General features: G+C 25.3%; 2 protein-coding genes across 5 annotated transcripts; one reads left to right on the top strand and one right to left on the bottom strand.

The window, feature by feature from the left end:
* The first annotated feature begins 1,065 nt into the window (after positions 1-1,065).
* On the top strand, positions 1,066-27,045 carry LOC141526922 (trehalase). 3 transcript variants are annotated; one of them, XR_012479101.1, is made up of 11 exons: positions 1,066-1,355; positions 7,291-7,407; positions 8,469-8,770; positions 8,910-9,088; positions 11,532-11,713; positions 13,604-13,850; positions 14,777-15,017; positions 15,279-15,478; positions 22,045-22,213; positions 25,630-25,719; positions 26,872-27,045. XR_012479101.1 is itself a non-coding variant. In XM_074242079.1 (10 exons), the coding sequence occupies exons 1-9, from the start codon at positions 1,258-1,260 to the stop codon at positions 22,180-22,182; spliced, it is 1,704 nt and encodes a 567-aa protein (XP_074098180.1). In that variant the 5' UTR covers positions 1,066-1,257; the 3' UTR covers positions 22,183-22,213; positions 23,904-25,180. The 3 variants fall into 3 exon arrangements, 1 of the variants encoding a protein (XP_074098180.1); XR_012479102.1 differs by having other exon boundaries at positions 25,577-25,719; XM_074242079.1 differs by lacking the exons at positions 25,630-25,719; positions 26,872-27,045 and adding an exon at positions 23,904-25,180.
* On the bottom strand, positions 25,174-27,424 carry LOC141526927 (B9 domain-containing protein 1). 2 transcript variants are annotated; one of them, XM_074242086.1, is made up of 6 exons: positions 27,276-27,424; positions 27,042-27,070; positions 26,521-26,632; positions 25,815-25,923; positions 25,618-25,736; positions 25,174-25,305 (listed from the first exon to the last, which is right to left on the bottom strand). In XM_074242086.1, exons 1-6 carry the CDS (start codon positions 27,289-27,291, stop codon positions 25,193-25,195), a joined length of 498 nt encoding a protein of 165 aa, XP_074098187.1. In that variant the 5' UTR covers positions 27,292-27,424; the 3' UTR covers positions 25,174-25,192. The 2 variants fall into 2 exon arrangements, with proteins under 2 accessions (XP_074098187.1, XP_074098186.1); XM_074242085.1 differs by lacking the exon at positions 27,042-27,070.
* Between the last annotated feature and the right edge of the window lie 132 nt (positions 27,425-27,556).

Genomic DNA, 27,556 nt, shown 5'->3' with positions numbered 1-27,556 from the left:
AGTTCACTTTGATTAAAATTATTTGCTATCAAAGTTTCTTGTTTATTTCTACAAATTACGTATTAATGATGATTTAAGATCATAAATTATACGTAATTTATTAATTAGATTGACCCGATATCAAATCAGTGTGATAATTTAAAAATTTTTATCAATAAGATTTTTAAGCGACTTTTTTATCTAACTATAATGGTATTTTTTCAATAAAATAAGAGTTACGTACTGTTGAGATAAAGATAACATTATCACTTATACCCATCAGTAGTTAATGAATAAAATCAATATATAATACAATTTTCTTCTTTCATCAGCATTTTAAAATTAAGTGATGAAAATAAATTTTTTTTAGCAAACTATTTAATTTTTATTACAACATAAAAGTTTCTGTCAAAAAAAAAAAATGAAAAAAATTTTTTCCCTAATTTTGAGCTTCATTTACTTTTGTATTCACTATAAAAATTTCATAACATTAAAGTTAGCTGTCACTTCACAATTGTTTTAATTTTTTTTAACAAATAAATTATAGCATAAAAAAATTATTAAAAAAATTAACTTGTAGAAATTTTAATAAATTAAAAATGCAATTTTTTTAAATAATTTTTAGAGCAAATTTTTTTGTCAAAGAAAATTAAAAAATTATTAAGTGAAAATTTCATCACTTCTAATGATAAAAAAAAAAAAAAAAAAAAAAAAAAACGGAGATTTAAACTTTTTTAATTCAGAATTGAATTAATATTCAAATCGAAAGGATCATAAGGGATAAGCCGGGTTAGAAAGTCTCGAAAAATTCAAATAAATTTTTTATATGATTTCTTAATGAATTTTCACGGCTTTCACTTAATTTGAATAAATAAAAATAACTCTTCTCGTCCAATAAAACCGATAAAACAAAAAATTATTAGGCTCGGTGAATTGATAGTATTCACATGAGCCCGCCAATGGCAAGTCTCATAATCGTCAACCAATGAGGAACCTTGAATCCTTGAGTATTCTACCAATGGTCACTGTAACGTTATCAATTTGGACTGTATATAACTACGACTTGTTAAACGTTTTAGGGTCATTCGGTCGAGTGGCAGGCGTACAACTGCCACTTTTTGATTTAGCCGGACAAAATACGGTAATTAAATTTTTATTTCAACCGAATAATTCATTTTATTTGTAAATTATAAAATATTAGTGTCAATTTAAAATAGTTAATAATTATAAATTGAATTAAACTTCAAAAGCTAAAAGTATTGTTGTGTGACCTTTAAAATGTTCTCACTTATTTTATTGTTGACGGCCGGTTTGACTTGTCAAGCTAATGCTCTTAACATCATACCAACCCCGGAAAAATCAGATTTATGCGACAGGTAAATTTAATTATTTTTCAATTATATCAATGATGTATTATCAATTATTATTAACTTGGCTTTTAATAAATTTATTCGATATTAAGTTATCATTATTTAGTTAGAAAAAAAAAAAAATTGGAGTCTAAAAATTTAATAAAATAAAATTTAAAAAATTTTTCTAATAATAATATTTATACAAATATTAATTTTTGTCTATTTTATTATTTTGTACCCGTAAATTAAAATAAATTGACATCTAAATGTAAACAATAAAAACATTTAATATTTAACTGTCATGGTTTCATACAAATAATGGAGCTGCACTCTTAAATCGGATGTGAATTATCAAACTTTTATACTTCATCCTGATAAAATGTCAAGTTCACATGATTCGACGTTTCCTTTTTTGATAAAATAATTAAATTAAATATTTTAGCGAAAATATTTTGAAAGAAGAGCATCTAATTTTTAATATAGCACATTGTAATAAATTTTTAAAACTAAATATAATTATAGCTGACAAATAATTTAATTTTCTTTATAATGACGTCAAGTTTATACTTTAATGCTATCAACCTATAGTATTGCACGAAGAAAACCTCGTAATTGTTCAAACTTGGTTATTGTCTAAGTAAAAGCAATTATGTAAGACCGCTTACTTTAACAAAACAACCATATATAACCAGAAAAACCGCATCGACGATAGATATACAATGCAGCGATTACTTAGTCTCTAATTTCATTTATTTTGATAGATGCAATTAATTATTGAGTCAAATAGTAAAATTAATTTTAAATTCTATGAATTTTCACACTGATGAAAAATTAACTTTTCTTGAATTAAGAGAAAAAATTTCTAACCAAGAACATCGTATTAGAAATTTAAACTATCTTAAATTTCTGTTCCGTCTTTCTAAAAAAAATTTACTAATTTTTCAGCCTTTCCATTTAATTATAATCTTGAATTTATTATTAAGTCGGAAATTCCAATTTTTGCATAAATTTAAACCTACTAGAATTCAAATTTGCGCGCGCAAGCGCGCGCCTGAGTTTAGAGTTTGCATATATTTTCATGCTTATGATATATTTGACCAATCACATTACGAATAGTTTGCTTACATGATATATTTTCATATTTTTCATCTAAATTATAAAAGTGGATTGATTTTATTTGGTAAAATAATTCTTTATAATTGACTCAAAATTATTCCCATTCATAGAAATTTATTTTAGCTTTGTATACTTAGACTATGATTAATACCTCTAGACTCAACAAGTTAAATTAAATTGTTTGTAGAAATTTCCAATCGTTAAAGATCTAGACATATGCTAAATGCTTAAAGAATCTATTTGCATGTCAATAGCTTTTATAATACAATAAATTTAATATGTATTTAAATAAGACATTTACAGGATTGCAAATAGTTGGGTCCATTTTCTATTATTTTGCTCCAGACAACTTATTCTAGTTCAAGATATATTGTAATTATCCGTCTAGCCAGGTATAGAATTTCTAAATTATTGTCTGACTCGACTGAAGGCCCTGCTCTAAATTGCTCAGCTATTTGTTACCAAATTTTTCATTTCAAGAAAATATATTAGGTTTAAATAAATTAAAATTGATCCAAAAATATTTTTACAAAATTATTATTTATGATTCAGATTAATTTCTTTATTAGTAGGAAACGATAGAAAAACGCGATTTTATTAATTAAGATGTTCAAGTTATTAATTTTTTATAAAAGCTCAACCAATCTAATTGACTTCATAACACAACTTCAAAAAATACATCCGTCATATAGAAGTATATTAATCTTTATTTCTTAATTACCTCCTTGTCAGGGAGCTCTGGAATATTTTACCGGTAACTAAAACTCTCGTTTTTTTTTTTTCATATTTACTTCCTCAAGTCTTATCCTTAAATTATTTTATCATATCCATCTCTCGACCTTCATAAATCAAAATATCATTTCCTACGCTGTCTTAAAGATCCCAATGAAAATTTAACCTGAAGAACGGAAGCATCTGAGAAACCCAGAAAGAAATTAAATTCACAGCATGCTTTAGAAATTTATTAAGTCAAGATCATATGAACCAATTAATTTCAACTAAACAGTGACTGCGAAAATTTACTGCCAAATTTTGAAACTTTAGTCAGCTAATTTAAAAAAATTTTCCTGGATGTTATTATTAGAACAACCGTTTTTTTTTTCTTTATCTTTTACACTACGAACTTGTAAAGATAGGTAACTTGTAGGTCGCTAACCATTCATGCATGATCCATATAAAGTAATATGCCGTACACGAAAACATCTTAATGCTTGCACGTCAACTATATTATAATTAATGTTCTGGTGCTAAATTGTTCAAGATTTATTGTTATTTGTCTTTTTAACTTCTTGCCATAAAAACTTAAAGTCTTCAATAAAAAAAAAAATCTCTGAATTTTAAATAAAAATCAAATCAGAAAAAAAACTCTATAAAAACTTCAAAGTTTATCATTTTTGACAAGCAGAACTGGGGCTTCATGCATCACCCTCAACTTTTCGTTGAGCGTGCTTGGCAGAATAACAAAATCCTCAATAAACTCAGACCCAGTTTTAAGAACATCAGTGATACCCTAGTTAACTTACCGATCACTGTTGCCAAAACATAAATAATGTAAAGGAAATAAAAACTTAGATGAAACATAAAATAATTTTATTGAATATCTTCGATAGCATTGTAAAAAATGATAACTGATTTTTTTACCAATTTAAACTTTTTACACTCAGAATATTGTTAATATTATTCAAATGATTTTATTTAAGATTACAATCTTGTTATATTTTATTCCGCGTCACATTTCTATTTTATCCAATAACTTCTCCTTCCAATAGGAATAAGATTTAACTGGGAAAAAAAAAAAAAAAAAAAAAAGTCGACTCTATCATCCAGTACATAGTCATTAAAGTTTTTTCACCTCTTACGAATAAAAAATATATTATATCCCATCGTGACATTATTTTTTTGTCCGTTTTTTTTATTTTCATCGCTGAAATTCAGCTTTTCCCGTTTTTCACGTCTGCTTATTCGTCCATTTTTTTCGAATTATTTTTCTCGGTTCTAAAATAAAAAATTACTAGATTATGGTAATGATAAGAATAATTTTTCTACCAACTATCTTTTTATGGGTGTATGGAATTACGTAAAGCATATTAATAAAAATAAAAAAAAATTAAATTATATAATAAAAGTATTATTTGCATTTGCATAAATTTGTAGATCTACAGCGAGTAAATAAGTAGATGAAAAGCGGTTTGTAAGATCGGGGAAGAGAGTGTGGGTAATGAGTAAAACAGTCAGATACGTACATCTATTCATTTTGTGGCTTTTCCCAAATACGCGGTTAGCATTGCCGTGTTGGTTGGGACATAGACTTTCATACAATACAATACAATAATATAATACTGCACAATAACTTGGCTCTTTCCAAATGATCGAGATCACGAGTTAACCTCTCGCGGAAAATTCAACGATGCATGTTCACATTGATAGGATGAACTATTCTTGCGGTGACGGGTTTACGGTTCTCTGCAATTGCCGTTTTCATTGGAATTTGATATGTCTATTGATGCGATGCATCAGTCAGAGATACGCTCGCTAAATTGTCATTCGATAATGAAGAACTTTCTACTTACTCAAGCTCCCATACCAGTATTAATATATATCACTCTTTACTAATTAAACCATTAACTCTGATTTAAATCAAAGGTCAGATTAGCACTAATCAAATAATTGTTTGATATTATTTGTCAAACAAATAAGTGTACATAATTCTACAATCGAAGATAAATAAATATTAATCATTAAATGGATCGCTCTATTTAACGATTTCAATTCACGGAAAAAAGTCAACTGTAAAATTTACTCGAATTTCGGTTAATTTTCATATAAATATTACAAAACTTAATGTAGAAAATCTAAAAATTGTAATTTATAATTTAATATCGAAAATAAGTGATTAGTTGCTGTCACTACAGTAAATAACGACTCTCTCATCTTAAAAAAAATTACAGTTTCAAACAGTAAAAAATTGCCGAACAAAAAAAAAAAAAAAAAAAAAAAAAAAAAAAAAAAAAATTCATTCTGGGAGAATTTAACATTTGAAACAGTAAAAATTCTACTTTTAAAATATATATTTTACCAGTCCAAGCAAGTCGATAATTATAGTTTTATTTTTAGCGTTGCGTTTAAAATTTTCTTCCATGTAAAAAATAAATTGTAGCATTTAAATGATAAATATTACATAGTGATTATTAAAATCGCGATTTTACAGTTTGAAATGGTAATTTTTAGCAGTTGATCATTACTTATTATAAATCGACTATTATTTTTACAGTTTACTTTTTTCCGTGAATTTTATTAAATTATCTTATTTTTTTACAAGTGTTTTTTTGTGTTACCTTGGAGATTAAAATAATATTTTAAAGCTTAATTTTTTCGCTTTTGACAAAAAATAAAAGAAAATTTTTTTGTTAAAAATTTTATTCCAAAATTGAAAAAAAAAATCTCACCCAATAGTTTGATATTTAATAACTGACTAGATGAGATATTAAGCTGTGAGAAGATCGCGGGCAACGAGCAAAGTGTGTGTGCCGACACATGAGCGCCAAAAGCTTCATTCACTTAATTCATTCATAAATAAATATATCGTAAAAAAAAATTGTGAAAACAATTAAATGCAAATATTTATTCTCAAATTATAATACCATTGTTCATTAAAAAATTATTTTATCACGATATTGTATGAAATATTCACTCCGATTGACTAGCTCTTGTTAAATTAAAACTCCTAAACTATAACGATCGAAATTAAAGTTATTTCAATGAATCAATACTTCTTCGTAGTACAGAAGTGAGTAATGGTCGACTTTTTTCGCACGGGTAACTAATGGAAAGCAATCATCTCAATGTCAGACAATTAAATACGCATTAAGCTCTTGACTGAGAAAATATTGATTTAAGAGTAAAATGGTTGATTCTTAGAATTATTGTTATTAAATATTAAAAAATTCTATCGTACGTCAAACAATATTATCATTGGTAATTGTTTACTTCTACCGTTTTAAATTCTGTAGACACAAAAAGTGAATAATCAATTATTGAAATTTTATTTGAGTTGGCGATTCAATTCGCTTGCAAATTGAAGAACAAACAAACTAAAACTTTTATTTTTGCCAAGCCATGAGACTTTTGAAATAGAAAAATAGTAATCTGCACATGTTGAGACGCAAGAGTTTTCGTTCGAGGATTTAGTAACACCCAACTTAAGCAGGGATAAGACCGATGAAAAAGGTTCGAGGAAAGATGTCGTTAAGTTTGTATTCTTTCGGATTCACTTAACATTTCGTTTAAGCGATGCGAAAATATTTTATTTCTGAAATTAGTGGAATTTTTATAGAGTTTTTAATTTTTTTCAAGGTCCAATTTAATCCAACGATTAATTAAAAATTCTTGCTTATAAAGTATCGGTTTTATACTGTATGCATAGTTATTAGTCAACTTAATCTTAAATGTACGTAGTTTCAATTAAACGCAGTTTAATATAATAATACATTTAATAAATAATAAATAATAAATAAATTTAATAAAAATAATAAATCTAACACAAAATCTTAAGATTAAGTGTAATCCTTGTATTCCGTATTACATAACTATGTTAGATCACATATCATGTCGGAATTTATAAATGGTTGACAGAAAGTCAGCGGAAAATAAGATGCTAGAAAAATATAAGAATTTCCGAGTCACGTTGAGATTACAAAATACAAAATCACAACTGAAGATATTCTCATTTTTGCTGCAACTATGTTATTTTATTTATTATTAAATAATTAATTATTAATTTTTGTAATAAATATTATTTTTTTAAAAATTATTAATTTAATAATTATTTATGTAATTTTTTTAGTCCAATTTATTGCGGCGGAGAATTATTGAAAACTGTCCAATTGGCAGGCGTGTTTCCCGATAGTAAAACTTTCGTCGATCTTTATCAACTGCACGATCCATCAGTGACCTTGACCAAGTAAGTTATAAAATGATATAACGTAACATCAATTCTAATAACTCTTGTTTGATTATTTATTACAAAATCAAATAAAAATAATCGATAAAAATATTAATACTACAAACAATTATCTCATCATAATATTTACAAATCAGATTATCTTCTTATCGTATATAAATTTCTAGTAATTTAATTAAATATTTATTTTAAAAGATAGAAATACGTCTTTGTTTATTTAAACTTGACATTAAAATAATTATAATTACATATTACTAATTCTAATTATTATTTGTTTAATTTCAATTCATGGTAAAAATTTAACACAACAATAATGGATATTTTGTACATAAAAAATATAATAAAATTTGTTGCAACAGAAAAAGATGATATTTATTTCAGGAGCTTTTCATATTTTAAATGAACAGTTTTTTGATTTTTTAAATATTAAGTACTTCGAGAATTATAAAAATTTCGGACTAAAAATTTAATTGTAGCTTCATAACCGATAGCACTTTATAGCTAAATTAAAAAAGTTGAATAAAAATATTTATGATTGTAGATAACCACTTTTTTGTCTCGATTAATCAAAAATGAAAAGATACCCTTTTGGAATTCAACTTCTCATTTATAAACATAAAAAAAACTTTATTCACTTTATTAGCGCTCTTGAATTGTTGAAGTGTGGTTTTATCGCTCGATTTTACGCTTCAGTATATAAATTGTTATCGATACTATCTTTCACTTTTTCACCGCTCTTCATACTAATTCCCATTTCTTTGATGTATATGTCAATGAAAATAAACAAATACGCCCTTCTGTAGTCAATCAAATTTTTCGCGTAAAAAAGTTTGACTCTGAACATTCACAAAGCAATAAAAATCAGTAACTACTGTTTTGACTTTTTACATATTTGTTTTCTATTCTTGATTGAATAAAAGTAAATATATAATCTCCATTGTGTACTTTCAGTATTTTCTTTTCTTAAATATTGCCGTAACTTGAAAAAAAAAAAAAAAAAAAAAAAATTGTTAATGTATCTACTGAAATAAAATAATCAATAACTTTTTGAATTATTTAAGCTTCGAAAAGCTCATGTCGGCAACAGGAGGTAAGCCGAATAAAACGCAAATATCGAAGTTCGTAACAGAAAACTTCCACAGAAGCATTGACGTACTACCTTGGACGCCGCCTGATTGGCAATCAACCCCCGCAATACTTAAGCGCATTCAGGACCCGAAATTTCGTGGATGGGCCAATCATTTAAACAACGTCTGGCTGAATTTATCACGGCAAATGTCACCGGATATAATAGCGCGGCCGGAAAGATTCAGTTCTATTCCTCTTGAAAATGGATTTATTGTCCCTGGTGGAAGATTTCAAGGTTCGCATTATATCGATTTCAAATAAATTTATATATTTATTTACTGCGGAGTATTTTATAAAAAAGTGTTGCCGCTCCTTTATTCAATAAAATAGTGAATTGCGAAGAAATAGACGTTTCTTATTCCTATTTATTGCAGAAATTTACTACTGGGACAGTTATTGGGTTCTTGAAGGACTTCTTCTCTCTGGTATGAAAGAAACGGCAAAAGGAATCATTTTAAATTTCATATCTATGGTGAATAGATTTGGCTTTGTTCCAAATGGTGCTAGAGTTTATTATTTAATGAGAAGTCAGCCTCCTTTACTTATTCCAATGGTAAGTCTGTTTTGAACTTAATTGTTATTATCTTATGTAAGGTAAAAATAAAAAAAAAATAAGAATTTTTATAATCTCTGGAATCTTTCGATTTATTAGAATATTTATCAAAGTAAAATGCACATATATTTTTAATAATATGGTTAGTAAGGTTATTTTTAACTTGAAAAAGTTATAATAACATTTATTTAAAAATTGATATTTTAAAAAGTTAGACTGGAGATTGATTTTAGTTTTTTTTTTTTTTTTACTATTTAATAAATTAACTTCTTTAAAAGTTTTTTGAAGTTGAGATTTAATTTTTAATAAAAGTTATGATTTCTTTATTGAAATATTTTTTAAGTGCATTCTATAAAAGAAAATTTTTAAAATTAAAATATATTTTACAATTAATTTTTATGTTTCATAAATTGAAAAAATAAATTAATAATAATAATTTTACTATTCTTTTTAAGCTTCTTTGGAAATGACCCTGTATCTCGTAAACTATTGACATTTTTGAAGATATAAGCTCATCCTGATGTTACACTCATCGAGACCTTTCATTTGAGTACCCACATCAATTTTTCATATATTTATATATATTATATATATGTATATATCAAAAATATATAACAATGCATGTGGGTACTCAAATGAAAGCTCTTGATGAGTGTAACATCGGGATGAGCTTATATCTTCAAAAATGTCAATATTTAAGAAAGCACAGTGCAATTTAACAAAAGTCAAAAAAATTAACAAGTCACAAAAAATTAACTCCTCTAAAAGTTTCTAAAAGAAAAAATTTAAGTAGTAGTAAAACTCTCGTTTTTTATCTTTAATCATTTTAAAACATTTCTTTAACAGTATTCTTAAAAAAAAAACATCATAATTGAATTATATTTAGTTTATTTTTATATGCAATAAATAAAAAAAAACAATAAAATCATTAAAAGACACTAATGAATAAATATGTATAATAAAAAAAAAAATAAAATGATGCATTTACAAAGTAGTAGCCACAACTACCAATAAAAGTGACCTCACATAAAATTTATGTATGAGTCTCTGGGTAGAAATAGGATAGTCCCCAGAGTGTGAAACCAGAGGCCGTTGTCCTAGAATCTAATATCTCCCAAGCTTCCAGAATTCACATTAATTCTTTTCTACTCTTTGCTTCTTTACCTCTACTTTGACATTTTTTGTGTAGCTTCCTAGTTTATCTGTCTTTCAAAAAAAAAAAAGTCTAGACGTAACAAGTAAAAAAGTTCCTTGAATTAATAAGCAATTAATTCAATTCTCGTTCACAGATTCTAATTAACGTTTGAATATACTTAAATCTAGTTTATTTTAGCGAAAATAGTCGAGCAAATAATTTCAAATTGTAATAAATTTCATGTTGTATATTTATTTCGAATTTATGCTGATGAGCGGAAAATTTTGCTCTAGCATTATTTACTTTTTTATTAAAATTTTTATATGCGTAAAATTTATGAGACAAAGGGAGCCAAGTTATTTTAATAGAGAATAAACAGTGGATAACTTGCCAAGAGTGGTGATAGCAACGGAAATTGTAATGCAAGCTGGTGAATGGCACGTATAATGTTGCTATCAAAAGCAATACTTGTAAAATGTTTGCATGAATGTCAAATATATAATATCGAATTTCAGTTTATAGAATTGAGTTTTTCCCAACAAACTTTCATGTCACGTAATAATATGTTGACAGTAACAGTCAAGTGATACCAATGTTGTCATACTCTACATTTGTCGCCACATATGTACTGCAATACCATTTCAAAAAGATAATTTACCGTGATGGTAATTGATTACACGAGATTATTCTCATTAAATGATATTTAGTACTTTTTTTTTTCCTCGTTATTCAGAAACTAATCCTTTAAATGAACTCGCTGTGTAGTAAAATCGTTGGCAAAGTCAAACTTATGTGTCTTTGTCGCATCACGGGTTATTACTTCAATAAAAGTTCTAATTTAATTAGTTTTTTATTCTCGACATAAAGTACAATTGGCGCGAGTTACTTCAGCATTATTCTATACATCTATTTATAGCGTATATAAGTTATTTAAAATTAAAATATAATATTTTATAAATTCAATTATAAAAACTTTGATTTTAATTATAAATTTAAATTTAATTTACTTAAAACTTTTTCAAACAAATTATTAGAGCAAAAGTACATAAATATATATTTGTTTAAAATTTTATAATTATTATCAATCATACAATGAATTTGGATGGAAAAATTTACTTTCAATTAAGCTCTGAATAAAAGTTTTAAACAATAAAAAAAAAAAAAAAAAAAAAAACACTTTTTTCCATTTAATTTTAAAACTTTTCACAGTTAATTTATTAGTTTTTAAACTTTTTTTATTAATTTACACAAAGTATGATTCAATATTTTTCCCGAAATAAGTAAATAAATTAATACTTTTTGTTCCAGGTTGAAAAGTATTTAGAAGCTACTGGTGATATAAAATTCTTGTCAGATAATTTACTAACACTCGAAAAAGAATTCGCTTTCTTTATACGTGAAAAAACAGTAGAAGTCACGAAGAACAATAAAACTCATATAATGGCACGCTATGTAGTCAACAGTGACGGCCCACGTCCAGAAAGTTATCGGTTTGTAACTTTTGCTAAACATATATTACGTCATTCTAACACTTTTATCTGCACACATTAATTGTATATCGTGTATCGTTCTAAATGTGATAATAAGTTTCTCTACCGCAAAAAATAGTATTACTATTAACAATAATTAGGTCTTTTAATTTAAATCACGATTTGGATTTATCTATCATTTTAAATCCGGGTCAATGACTATTATTCAACTAAACTATCAACTAATTATTGCAATTACAGGGTAATGGTATTTTGCGATTAACCTGATACGTTAATTACAACTTTAATTTATTTACACGTACTTATAACTTTACTGACCGGTATTAACTCTCCCAATTTATTATTCCCACCTTCAGTAAGGAATTTTTAAAATTAAATAAACTGTAACAAATTTATTGCTAAATTTTATTTGATAAATTAATATCAAAAATTGTACAGTAAATTTTTAAATATAAAAATTGAGCTTAAAATTATAATTAGTTAATTATACAACTAGTGTATGAAAATAATATTTATCTAGTGAGCTTAATATTTTTAGAACGAATCATAAAATTGTATGTTGTGTTGTCTTTCTATTAAAATCAACTCTATTATTGAATAAAATTTTAAAGAGAATTTTGTAAATTAAAATTATTGCAGAGAAAAAATTTCTTTTAAAAAATTAGGGAATTTTTGTGAAGAGAAATTAACTTGTTGTAAATTTTTAATAATTTTAATTCTTAGCTGAAGAAATCAAAATTGTTCTCACAATAATTTTTGTGTTGAAAAAAAATTTTCTAGATGTGAGGAAAAACAATTTTGGATAAAAATTCTCAAGCTGTCTATCTAAAATTAATTTTCTCTCAATGTACACGGAAAAAACAAGATGACACTGGATATCATCCCAGATTATACTCAGTGATATCTGTGGCGAAAAAAATTTCAGATAGTAACTAGTATAATCCAGATTATACTCATTGTTATCTGGATTATACTCATTGTAATCTGGATTATACTAGCTACTATCTGAAATTTTTTTTCACTCAGTATAATCTGGAATAATATCCAGTGTAATCTTATTCTTCCCGTGTACTAGAAAAATTTTCTCAAATTATAAAATTTATAAGTCTGTAAATCTTTCAAGCTTTTTGTCACTTTTTAGAATACAAAACTCAAAAAAAATCTATTTAAAATTGTTTATAATTTTATATTATTACATCTTGTGAATTTAAAAAACTTTTAATTAATTTATCTCAAAAATATATTTCGCAAAATTATTAATAGAAAACTTTTATACAAAAAGTTAAAATACCAAATGATTAAAAACGGAAAATTTACACTGAGAATTTCAACCTACATTTTACGGGTTTAATAAAAATGAATGGAAACTGACATCGTTATTTTTTTTACTGAATGACATAATATTCTATTTACAAGTTTTAAGACATAATAAGCGCATTGTCAGTTCCATGTAATAAATGTAACTTCAAACTACTTCACTTGTTAATTCATAATTCCAACAGATGTTTTAATATTGTTTTCACTATCCGGGTTTTGCGCTTACCTCGGTATTACCTCTGGTAATCTGTTGTTCTCGACATCAAAAGCCATAAGCTTATAGTTGGATTAGCAAGAGTGGGATTCGGCATTTCATAAATCCTCATAAATACAAATTTAAATTATTTTGCATAGAAAACTCTAACAAAAATATCCATTTTGCATTTTCTTGCTACTTTTATAAAATATTTTACTTATAATTTATAATATTCTGTCATAATACACAGACAAAACATTAAAACAATCAATCAATCAATTTAATCAAACAATCAATCAACTTGACGTAATAAATTTTTACGGTAAAATAATTGAATGTTTTTTCAATGAATAAAGAATTTTAAATTTACGTTTCAGTGAAGACTACACAGAAGCTCAATTTTTTGACAGTAACGAACGTCGTAAAACTTTTTATGAAGACATGAAAGCTGGAGCTGAGAGTGGTTGGGACTTTTCGTCACGTTGGTTTATTCCCAATGGACCAGGAACGGGAAATCTATCGGATATTTCAACAAGAAATATTATTCCAGTGGATCTTAATGCATTCTTACAACGTAATGCACGTCTCTTGAGCCAATTTAACCAGCTTCTTGGAAATGAAGTGGTGAGTATTGTGCATGTAATTTATCAGGCCTTTTTTTCTTTAAAAATTCAATTTCACCATTCTCAAGTCAATCTAATAGAGTTTTTCTAGAAAATAAATTATTAAAAAAAAAAAAAATAGATAAAAAAATCTTAAAAAAAAACCCTTGACTTCATTTTTAACAAATTTTTATTTACATTTTCGCTATTTAAATACTCACGGAAATACAAAAACATAATCACTTTAAATCGTTTGTTTACTTTTTGTCGTACGCGTATAAATCACTATGATTTTACTGTCCCTCAGCTTTTTACGCTTCCATTTTTTAGTACACCTCATCCAGAAATATTTCATTTTTTTATTCATTGGCAAAAAATAACACACCTTGTTTATTCACCAGAGAAAAATTCATACGATATGTTGTATTTGAGCTCTTCGAGATCATAAGTCTGATGAAAGTTTAATAAAACACTATTTTTGTAAAAAAACAAAAATTTTTTAGATGAAATATTTCGGAGTAATTAAAAAAAAAAAAAAAAAAAAAAAAAAACACTTTTTTCGGCTTTCTTTCCTTCACGATATCTCTCAAACGAATCAATCGATTTTGACCGGATTAGCGGCGATCGATGTGGTTTTTCAAGGTTAAAAATTGATTAATTTTTGGAGTTGATCGATAAAGCCGTTTAAAGGTTATTCCAAAAAAGAACATTTTTGAAAAAATTTTTTTTCGCAGTTTTTTGGAGATTTTTCGAAATTTATCGGTTCAAATCGGTCCAAATTGTATTCAAAATCCAAGTTTGGCCATGCTCTTTCAAATGGCGCCAACCGCGATAAAATCGGTCAAACCGTTCAAAAGTTATAAGAAGTTTAAACCAATAACTTCCCGATTTTTGAAAATCTTAGATTTTTTTAGCGGGAAGTTAAAAATAAAAACCGATATTTTGCAGAAAGCAAGAAAATACAAAGATATTGCAAGTGATTTTCAAAACGCAATTGATGATGTCCTCTGGAACGAAGAGCTTGGTATATGGCTGGATTATGACATGAAAAATAAACAACCAAGGAAATTCTTTTACCCGACTAATCTTGCTCCTTTGTACACGAATAGTTTCGATCGAAAAAATGCGTCGACTTATGCACGAAGAGCTGTAGAATATTTACACGCTGAAGGAATTGATAGTTTTATGGGTAAATTTATAAATTTTGAATTATTAAAATATTTCTAATACTAACTTTAAGCTCACAGAAATTTACTATTTTTATTTTTTATTAAGTTAATAAGATTAATTTTTTGCGAGTAGTTTTTATTTAAAATTTTCAATAATATTTAAGCTGATCGGTCAAGAGAATTTAGAGCGCATCAATTTCTAGCTTTTAAACAGATTCTTGTAATCGTGTGTGGGTTTTCTAAAGCATGGATTAATTCGGTGTTCTGTTTATGAATATTAGGTGGCACACCATCGACTTTAATTCATACAGGAGAACAATGGGATTGGCCCAATGCATGGCCTCCACTCCAATCAATCATAGTTCAAGGACTCCGTAATACTGGTGCTGAGCCAGCTCTCGGCCTGGCTAAAGACCTTGCAATTAGATGGCTTAGGGCTAATTATCTAGGCTTCCAGGAAACTGGAATGATGTACGAAAAGGTAAATTTCATAAATTTTTTAATTTTTATTCCTAAATTATAATTTTATATTTTATAAAAAAAAAATTAATTTGGTTTAATTTTTGGAGAAAAATTTTTAAATTAATTAAAAAAGTTTTTAAACTATTAAATTTTTCATTGATTAAAAATGATTCAATTCTTTAAAGTAATTTTCTAGGCACAAAATTTTTTTTCTTGAGTCAAGTTAATTTTTTTATGAGTGTATAATTTGATTTATATTCTAATATAATTATTATTAAAATATAATTACTAAAATAATTACCATTAAAAATAATATTTTTGAACTTTTACGATTTTAAAAATATTCTCACTTAAAAAAAAAAAAAACAAATTATTTTGATGGCTAATTTTTTTAATTTATTCATAAGTCGCTTTAGGCGTTTTAACATCAATTCCAAGTAATTGAAATCAGCGAAATATTTCGAATAATGAAAAGTAATTTATTTTCAATGACACTTTAATTTTCCGTAGCTATTACTCGCTTATTAAAAATTCCAATTATGCTATAATTGAAAGCGATAGAACCTTTATTTTTGCCACTTCAGTCAGAAAATAACAATCGATTCTTTTTAAATAGACTTCATTGGAATTTTTAATGTTTTACACTTTCCTCATAAACGGCCTATTCTCTATGAAATGTAATTACAAAAAAAAAATACAAATTATAAAATTAAAATTTTTTTTTATTGTTTTAAATAATAAATTTCTTCGAGTTTAAATGCATAATTTATAAATATACTTCAATAGAAATGAGAAAATAAAATTGTAATTAAAAAAATAATAATAATAGTAAATTAATATAATTACTGGAAAATAATCCAAGAGAAACAAGATCTGCTGGCTGAATTTGTTTCATTAATCTTGAAAAAAAAAATAATTCTGTTACGCTTTTATTCATCGGGGGAGGGGGCGGGGGCAAAAAATAATTAAAAGTTGAAAGATTTAATAATCTAAAAAAACTCTATAGTTGTGTCAATTGAAATGAGTCAATTATAAAAAATTAATTACTTTGGTACTTATACATTGTAAATAAAATATTTTCAAGGTATTGACATAAATGTAGATATAGTCAGTTCAAGATAAAAAAAGGCCATTCGGCAGCCGAAATGGAAGTAGATTTCATAAATAACGAATTCTAATTATATATATATATTAATAACAATTTACTTATTTATTAATTATACATAATGACTTAAAATTTTTTACATTTAAGAATTTTTTATTAACAATATTTTAATCCAAATTTTTAACATTATATTGTAACATCATGAAATAAATTGTCGATTTTTAAACATTTTTAATCTCAATAATTTTTTTTTTTTTTTTTTTTTATTAAGTGGAGTAAGGTTAGATGAAGTGAGGTAAGGTAAGGTAAAGTAAGCCCAAATAGATGATCATGTACCAGTATATGATCACTCCATGTATTTGTATACATATATACACAAATATAGGTATACAAATACATGGAGTGATCGTATACTGGTAAGGTAAGAGCCTCAGTATATGATCACGTACCAGTATATGATCACTCCATGTATTTGTATACTTATATTTGTGAATATAGATATACAAATACATGGAGTGATCATCTACTGGTACGTGATCAAATACTAGGGCTCTTTGGTCAAGCCCCTTCGAATGGCACAAACCGAGATCAAATCGGTCCAGCCGTTCAAAAGTTATAAGAGGTTTACATATATCCACACACACACACACACACACACACACACACACACACACACACACACACACACACACACACACACACACACACACACGCCCTCGCTAGAGAAGTCAGGGAAGCTTCCTGACACCTTAAAACGTCGAGATCTGATAAAAACTCGATTTTTGAAAAACGGGGTAAGAACAATAACGTCCCGATTTTTGAATATCTTCCGATTTGAATATCTATCGATTTTCTTAGCGGGAAGTTAAGAAATTTGGACGCGTTATACTTATTAAACAAAAAATAAAAACGACTGCAAGAGTAAAATTTCATTAAAAATCTACAGACGAAGAGGTTAATTTGAGTTGAGGAGAATGAATTGGTATGGAAATTGAAGCTCATTAAATGGGCTTTAATACAAAATTTACAAAAATTAAATAAGTTATTTCATTCAAAAGTTATACGCGAAAGAATCTGCCAGAAAATGAGTTTTTATGATTTTGAAAATTTTAAAACCCTGTAATTTCTGAACTACTTGACCGATTGAGCTCATCTTTGAACTTGGCCTTAATTTTCGTCTGAAAAATAAGTATGTTGAGTTTGGAAAAGATCCATGATGAATTGAAGACGCTATCGTCCGGATAAGCCGCGTTATATCGTATATATATATATATATATATATATATATATATATATATATATATATATATATATATATATATATATATAAATACATACATATATAAACTTTTGAACTAATGGTATTTTCTGAATCAGCTTGACGAACTGAGTCAAAAAATAGCAAAATTTTTCGAAAGTTGCGTCATGAGGACAAATGCAATAGTTAGATTTCTATGAAATCTACTAAAAAAACCCAGTTATTGACTCTGGCGTAGTTGTTTGACACTTGCAATTTTGTTCTAATTAAAAAAATAAAATTTTCTCAAAAAATCAATTATTTTAAAATTTATAATTAAAAAATTATCTATACTATTAAGAGAATAAAAAAAATTTTGTCTTCAGATTTTATTTCTAGATACATAAGAAATGATCTTGTATCTTGTGAACTATTGACATTTTTAAAGATATAAGCTTATCCTGACATTATACTCATTGAGACCTTTCATTTGAATACCCACATCAATTTTTTCATATATTTATATATATTATGTATATGTATATATGAAAAATATATCAAAAATGCATGTGGGTACTCAAATGAAAGCTCTTGATGAGTGTAACGTTGTAACGAGCTTATATCTTTAAAAATGTCATTAGTTAAGGAAGTACAGCGCAATTTTACAAAAGTTGTTATTTAATGAAGAAAAATTTTATTTATTTATTTTTTTTTTTTTTAACTAAAATAAAATTCCAAGTGTCAATAACTAGGCCAGTGTTACTAACTGAGTCTTTTACCTTATCTAAGATAATAAACAGAAAATGACAAGTGAAAAAAATTAAACTGTTAATCCTTGTGATTCATCGTATAAACTGAATAGACAATTTTTTACAAGATACTTGTATTTTATTTATGAAAAAATTCATCGCACGTAAAAATAATATAAAAGTGTTTTATCTTTTTGTTTTGACAATTTTCAACAACGAAAAACTTATCTATTTTAGAAGAAATGTATGTAACTTTGTCGCAGATAAATCTAGACTAAAAACGTCGATAAAAAGAGAAGCGATAACTTTATTTTTTTACACTCAATGTTTTTCAACTCTAAAGTACTGTTAAAAATTGAAAATAACTCTGGAAGTAGATAGAACACATAAATATTGGCTCTTAAATAGAGCGATGAATTTTTTACTCGTTACTTTTCGACATTTATCAATTGTTTTAAAGAAGGAGAAGTACCATACAAAGTATCCAATCTCTGTATTTTATTTATTTATTTTTTTTTGTATAACTTTGCAAAATATATTAATATATATGCAACGTGTGCAGAAAAGTTCAACCACAAAGTCTTTTTTATTCGCTCCACTACTCGCCAGGGACAATAAAACATTCTTAAAACGCTCACGCGCTAAATTCTTCTGCAATGAAAGTTTTAAAAATATAACACTACAAATTACTTAAATTCTTTATTTTTAATGTTTTAATATAAAAAGTTAATTTAACGTGAAAATATTTAGCTTTTATATTTTCAGAATGAATAAACGTAATTACTCAATACAGAAATAAACGACAATGGCATTGTTTTATATAAAACAATGATCGTGAAAAAGCATCTATAAACTTTTTGCTATCGTATAAACACAGTGATTCATAAAAAATGTATTTATTTTTCAACAGTTTATCATTTATCGCTCAATCTGAATTTACACAATTCTGCGCTTTAATATCACATCAATCGATAATCTCTCTTATTCATTTTGTTTTTGTTATATTGCCTAGATCTATAGTAAATAAAATTGTTCAAAGGATATATATATATATCGTATAAATTGATTCGCTGAATAAGTGATTCTGTAAGCTCGATAGTTGACATTTTAAATCTTCATAAACTATTATATTTTATTCACAATAATTATTTTTTATAAAAATACGCGTGAGAATGTAAATAAAGATTTACAAAAAATATGACAAGCTCGCCCTTATTTTTTTAAAAAATATAAATAAAAAAAATTTAAGTACACAACAAATGTTCATTTTTCATTTGCCTTGACAATAGTTACCCAGTCATTGCTTTAATTTATGTTTATTTTTTTTCCAATGAAGAAAATTTCATGAATCACGTACGTAATTTTCAAGTAAAAATAAACTTTTAAAAAAGGCAAAATTTAACAGAAATAAATTTAATAAAATTTATTTTTATAAATTTTTTAATTATTTAATTAAACTAATTAATAATTAAATTAAATATGATTTAAAATTGAGATCATTTTATTTGTTAAAAAAAAAAAAAATTTATACCAACATTGCATTAATTAATTCCTTTTAAAGCTCTGAAAAAAAGAAATTACCTTGATAATTATATTTACGCTTCCGTAAAAATATTTAATGTCCTTATTAAATATTCACAAAGCAAAAACAAGATCCCATTATCTTGAAAAGATTTTTTATCGGGGTGTTATTTACGACAAAGTAATCCGCAATTTTTCCATGTAAAAATGACATACAAGCGTAATTAAAAAGCAAGTTTCATTCATTAAAGTAGACTGTATATAAGACTACAATTCATGTATGCAAATACGAGCCTGAATAATATACAGCTGACTGATTGAAACATCAGCAGTCAAGTGTATAATATTCCACCTTATTTTCCCTAGATATACAAGGATTCAACTAGTATTTCTCGATTTAAATTATTATGAGAATATTAATAACAATCTCTCGAGTATTATTATCAATGAATAATATAAGATACTATTAAAAAAAATTTTATCCTCCAGTAAATGCTAAAATGTAATTATACATAAATCGAAAAATACTTTAAAAAGATCTGACATATTTTTTAGAGCGTTAAAATATACACTGTGATATGACCCAAAGAATGAAATGTAATCGCAATGATTTACCGACGCGCGTCAGGATTTTGGTTTTTTAAAATTGGACTGAAAAAAATAAAAATTTTTTTAATACACACAAAAAAGAAAAATGTAAAAATTACAATATAAATAATAATAAACGGCATTTCGTATAAAAATTTTTAAACTAGGAAAATTGCAGCTTAAAATAACATTTTTATAAATTCAAACTTTGAGTATTAATTTTTAGAACTTTCAATGTAATTATTACAAAATCTGTAATAATTACAATCTGAAACTGTAATTTTTACAGTTTTTTATATGAAGCGCACGTTTCATTATAAATTTATAATTCCGTGCACGGAAAAAAGAATAAGGGAAAAATTTGCTCGGATTCGGTTAATTTTTATAGTTTCAAACAATAAAGCAGACATCGGGGTGGCAAATATATAAATATTTGCTGTCACTGTAGTAAATATTAACGACTCTCTTATCTTAAAAAATTACAGTTTCAAACAGTAAAAAGTTCACTCTGGAAGAATTTAACATTTGAAACAGTAAAAATTCTAATAACAGTTTACTTTTTTCCGTGAAGCTGCAAAAAAAATATGCATTTAAAAAAAACGATCTTACAATGAAAAAAAATTGTAAAAAAATTTTGCTACTTGATCATTCTCAAAAATGGAGTACTGAAAGCTGACAGATGTTTTTATACTCTCAAACCATCTCAGAAGAGATCGATACTGTTACAACCCTCATGTAGATAAAAAAAAATTTCCAACCATTAGCACATTTTAATCTTTAAAATTGATATATTTATATTTAATACTTCGATAAATGATAAACTTTTCTACAAAATTGAATAACTTAAGTGCGCAATATGTATACGGGTCTTAATTTTATTAGAGTTGAATAATTTATTCGTTGTTTCTGGTTAGAAGCACTTAAAATTTAATGATTTACATAGATATAATACCTATAATAACACAGCAAACTTTTGAGGTTGCTAAAGTAATCTTATATAAGCGAGTTTTATAAAAGCTTTTACCGTATCACGGTGGATCATTAAAGAAAATCCTTCTGACGTTAAACATTACGTAAAGTTTACAAAGGACTTCGAACATAGTCTACATACATGGGCTTAACTCTGAGAAAAAGTTTCCTCAAGTTACAAATTACATCGAATTTGTTGTGATTTTTCTTTTATACGCTTTATACAGAGATTTAGTTTTATTTTACTTCTATTTAAAAAGTACTTTATTCGAATAAATGGTCACGATAAAAAAAAAAAAAAAAAAAAAAAAAAGCTTTCCATATCATAAAAAATTGTTGAAGCGACATTTAGTTTTATTTTACTCGAATAAAAATTTTTATGATAAATAATAATAACATTTTGTTTAATTTTTCAGTACAGCGCAATCGATCCTGGAAAATACGGCGGAGGAGGTGAATATGAAGTTCAAGCTGGTTTTGGATGGACGAATGGTGTAGTGTTTGAATTTCTTGATACGTATCCAGACGCACAAGCTCCAAAAGCGCAAAAGTGATATAACTAATGTCACTGATACAAAATTAATGGTAAGCTGATTTTTATACAAGTAATAATTAATATTTCTTTTCATAAACTTATTTCATTTATCTACTGAGCAACTTGTTAATGATAATAATTACAGTAAGTTTTAATTGGATGAAGGAGAACAAATACACTGTTGATCAAATTAAATTCCGATAGTTAACTTTAATGATCACTTCACATTTTACTCGGAAGAAATAAATAAAAAAATTTGTTTTTTAATTAGTTCTTTTTACAGTAGATTGAAAAATTTGACAGAGAAGACTATATACATAGAGTTGGATTTCAAAAGGGTATTTTTTTATTTTTAATTAATCGAGACAAAAAAATGGTTATCTTCAATTAGAAATATTTTTATTGAACTTTTTTAATTTAACTACAAAGTGCTATCGGTTATGAAGCTACAATTAGATTTTTAGTCCGAAATCTTTACAATTTCTTTACAATTTTTACACTTTTTGAAAATCAGCTCCTCATACAATAGGGTGGCGCAAAAAAACCCACTATTTTTTTTTTTTTTTTTTTTCTTTGAAAGAATATTAGTTTAAGATATTTTAAGAGCCCTTCTCTCTAGAGAACAGCTCAAAAAAATTTTAAGAGGTCGCTCCAAATTTTTTTAAATTTAAAAAATCGTCAAAAATCAAATTTTTTTTCTCGTAACGAGAAAAAAAATTAAAAAAAAAAAAAATTCGATTTTTGAAATTTAAAAAAATTTGAAGCGACCTCTTAAAAATTATTTTTTTGAGCTGTCCTTTGGAGAGGGCTCTTGAAACATCTTAAACTAAAATTTTTTCACTCGTGACTCAAAAAAAAAAAAAAAAATAGTCGGTATTTTTGCGCTACTCTAATATATAAATTATATTTTTCTTTAATTTTAGGAATGAAAATTAATTTTGCAGATATTTTAAAATTTTAAGAATTTTTGTAACAAATGAATTATGTCAAAAAATTGACTTGTAGAAATTTTTAAAAATAATTTTTTAGTTAAATAAATAAAAAAATGGTCAAGTGACTGCTAACTTAATGTCATATTTTAGGAAATTAATTCATTACTCCATTAATTTAAGGTGTATTTCATTGTACTTTTGAAAAATTATAATTTTATAAAAAAAAAACTCATAAAATAAAATCTATGGATGAAATATAACATTAAAGGTATTAAAATCGCAGTACACTTTTTGGAAATACAATATAATTTATAAATCACTTTACTTCAACAGGTTTTAGGGAGAAGTTTATTTGCTAAATTGAATGCCAGAAAGTTTAATTAAATTATTTGATATTCTAATTAATAAGAATTAATTTAAAGTTATTCAACTTCAATTAAAATTAAAATTCCTATTTTTTTACTGTAAAATTCCATGAATTCTAACGTCGAAGATTTTCATCAAAAATTGTATAGAATACCGTACAATTGATTTGTTGAAGCTTGAAAAAAATATTTCATTTTAACGTACGTCAATATTCCCGTACACAATATTTTATTCCGAGCACAGAATAAAATAATTAAATTGTACACAGCATGAAATGTTCGATGAAACGTTATGTCCTGAGAAATGTAAAAGAAATTACACAACCGACTTCATGAAGAATTTTTGTATTTCTTCTTCTTTTCTTCATGTTTTTCTTTTCCTTCTGTTATTATATAAGCTGTTTAAAACAGTGAAATATAAATCAACATTTTTCTCTTTTCAGATACAAGATTTATTTTCATACTTGACTGCGGTAGTATTTTTACACCATCTGGATGGTCACAAAATCGATAAACCTTTTAGTTAAATGAAAACAATAAATATTGATATTAAAATTGTATAAATATCATAATTTAAAAAATTCAACTAACAAGTTAATTCATTTAATACAAACTTTATGCAATTAACAGCACAATTAGCTAATTTATTTATGGCTGTGTTTGTAAAAAAATTTCAAAGAATTAACTTTTAATTTTTATTTAATTAACAGTAAGGATTAACAGTAATTAGATAAAATACAAATTATTTGAATTTACTTTAAAAACTGAAATTTCTCTCCATCAAATATTTATTTTTCGCTATTTTAATCGCATAAATTTATGAAATACTTGAATAATAAAATACACGAGCTGAAAAATTTAATTTAATTAATTAAAAAACTTCATTGCGTTATTATCGTATTTTTTAATGCCTCTAGCTTGCTAGTTAGTAAAAATTTTCTCTATTTTACAACTCAATACTTTAATTTATGAAAATGTTATTCTATTAGATTATTTACGAATCCAACGAACCTCAAGTCTATTAATTTACTCATTTGCATTTAAATTCTTTTCAAAAATTCCATATCTAAATCATCAAAGTAACGATAAATAATATTTCAACAATAAAATTTTATTTTTTTCTTTAAAATTAATTCTTGAATACTAAAACTTTTACTAAAATAAAATAAAACTTTTACTAAATAAAATAAAATGAGTATTATATAAAATTATATTTTTAATTGAATATATTTTACTTTATTGGAAAAAAGATTTTCTCAATTTTTTTTTTACCCACTTTTAGAAAATATTTAGCAATAATAAATGCAAAATACTAATAGAGCGATAGTACACGAGCAGCGTTTGTAAATTTAATAAAGAATTAAAAATTGAATAGAGAAAAATACTATTACATGCTATGGACTTAAAAAAAATTGAATTTTGAAAAAACAAAATTTTTTATTTTGATTTAATTTTTTTCCAAAAAAATTAAAAAAAATTTTTAAATATTAAAGTATAAATTAAAAATTAGGTGGTTAAATATACCTTAAATGAGGACAAAACTACTCAAAAAAATTTATCTAAAAAAAAAAATTTTTTTTAATTTTTTGAAAAAAAAAATTTTTTGTACAATAATTCTTGAAAAAATTTAAAAAAATTTTAATTTAATCCTTAAAAACTATAATTTTTATTGTCAATTACTTTGTAAAAAATAAAATAAACTAAGTATTATACAAAATTATATTTTCAAGTACTATTTACAACTTTTTTTACCCTTATCATTATTATCATATCCTAATTTATGAAAATCCTTTAAAATGACGTTGAAGGATGCAGTTATCGACCCTTGAACTTTCATTCGTGTCACTAAAAAAAAAAAAAAATTCAATTTAATTTTAAATAAAAAATAAATTTTCAACTAATAGAATTATTAGAACTGCAAATTAAAAATCGTATTATAAATTATATAAATAATTATATTGTAGAAATTAAATTCCAATTATAAGTCAACTTGATGTATTAATATTGATGAAATAATATTTCACTCCAATTGTTAGCTCTGAGGAGAAAAGCTATCAAAACTAAATGAATGGATAGCATATCTGATAATTTTAAAATTATGTCCGGTTCTTTGCAGTTCTAATATCCAATATCCAATAATTAATAATTCAATATTACGTTCTCGGCCAGAACCGGATGCTAGGATTGATGGTTCAATTAATTCGGGACGTTTACCAGTTATCCATGCAGCGAAATGATGCAACGTTGAGGAAGATTCCGGTACGTATATTGGAATTCTAAATAATAAATTGTAATTGTAATTATTATGGACTAACAAGTACTATTATGTAGATAGAATAAATAAATTGCTTTACTTTGATTCTTGGCAACCTGATGAGAAAGGTATATGACAAACTCCGTATCCTCTCACTACATCATGACCAAAAAAATCTAAACCGTAAACTGACAGTACCAATTGCGGCCCTAAAATTCAGAATTTTTCTGATAATTTTAATAAAAAAAATCTATCCGTTTGCAATTCAATACTTTGCAAAAAAAAATGATTAAAAAACTTTAATTAAAGTTAAATAAATTAAAGAGCATTTGACTGATAATTCATAAATTTTAAAACTAATTTTTCAGAATATATACACTTTAAATAAAGTTTAAGGAGAGTTTAAATGCAATTAAATATATTTAAATAAAGTTTTTCAAAAAAAAAAAAAAAAACGAAAAAAATTAACGTAACATTCAAGCATTTGTTAAATAATACGCATAAAACTTTGAGACTTTAATTAAAATTACTCTTGAAGTAATAAAATAAAAAAATTACATTTAATTCTCCATTTTGATACATCAGAAATAAAAAAATTAAAAATTAATTTTATTGTATAAGTTGTAAATAAATAATACGCAAAAACAAAATTTTGATGAGCTTAGTTTTGTTAGTCTTTAATATTTAACTAAAAGCTACTATTAATTCCGTTTCAGCTTAAAAGAGAATTAATTTAAACTCAACTAAACTATTCTAATTTAACTCAAGCATTTTATCTCTATTATTTAATCAAATAAAGATCTTACATCCATGAGGTGTTGTAGATTTAAAAGTTGCGTCTAAAGGAAAATTCCAAGATGTTAGACGCCTGGCATCATTACTGCACTTGCTCATTTGTGTCAGACCTTCTTCAATACCCTATTATATTTAAAAAAAAAATATGGATAGATAATAAATTTTATTTGATCCTGGAAATTAGAACCCAAATTTCAATTTTTAGTATTTTTTAAAAATTTTAAGTCAAAAAAAGTAGTAAAAAAAAATTTTTTTTTCAGGCAGTTGTAATTTTGTAAAAAAATTTTTTTTCAACTTTTACCTAGTTTATGCCATAGCGACATTACTCTAGATTAATAATATTTTTTATTTTTTTATTTAAGATTGCTAGGAGGATTAAAATCGCGGGCATGGTCACGTGCCAATTTTTTAAGACCTCTCCACTTCATCAGCTGCTAATTTTTAAAATTTTAAACTTTTTTAATTTTTTTCTGTATTTTTGTAATGTTAATGAATAACTTGTAAAAAAATGGACAATAAAAATATTGATTACCTTTTTTTTACGGCACTTCAAAAAATTACCTGAAATTCATAATTCTTTATAATATTGAGTAGTACACAAAAAATTGAAATTTTTAAAATATACCAAATTCAAGAATTTATTTTACGTTGCAATCTATGCTGTAATTTGCCTGAGTAATTTTGTACGTAATTATTTATTAAAAATTTCGTTATTAATTTTCAATTAAGCTAACGTTGAAAAAAAAAAAAAAATTATTTTTCTTACCCCAACAATATTCCATTCCGATCCAAAGTGATAACCGTACTTGCAATATGCGTTATCAATCTCGTAAAACTCTCCATATTCAATCGATCCCGTCGCACATACATAAAATTCTCCATCAGACATTTTTATTTAATTATCAATGTCCTTAATAAAAAATCTAAAATGTTCTATAATAAAAAATTATTAATTAAAAAGTTATTAAGGTTGTAAAATTAATTCAAACTACCAACTTGTGTGTAAAATGAAAACATTTGTTTTGAAATATCGGTAGCATAGCAACG

The sequence above is a fragment of the Cotesia typhae genome, unplaced genomic scaffold (assembly GCF_013202065.1).
Source record: "Cotesia typhae breed Kobodo isofemale line unplaced genomic scaffold, CoteBio_Ctyphae contig_4, whole genome shotgun sequence".
NCBI lineage: Eukaryota > Metazoa > Arthropoda > Insecta > Hymenoptera > Braconidae > Cotesia > Cotesia typhae.
This window is presented reverse-complemented; position numbering and strand designations above follow the sequence as displayed.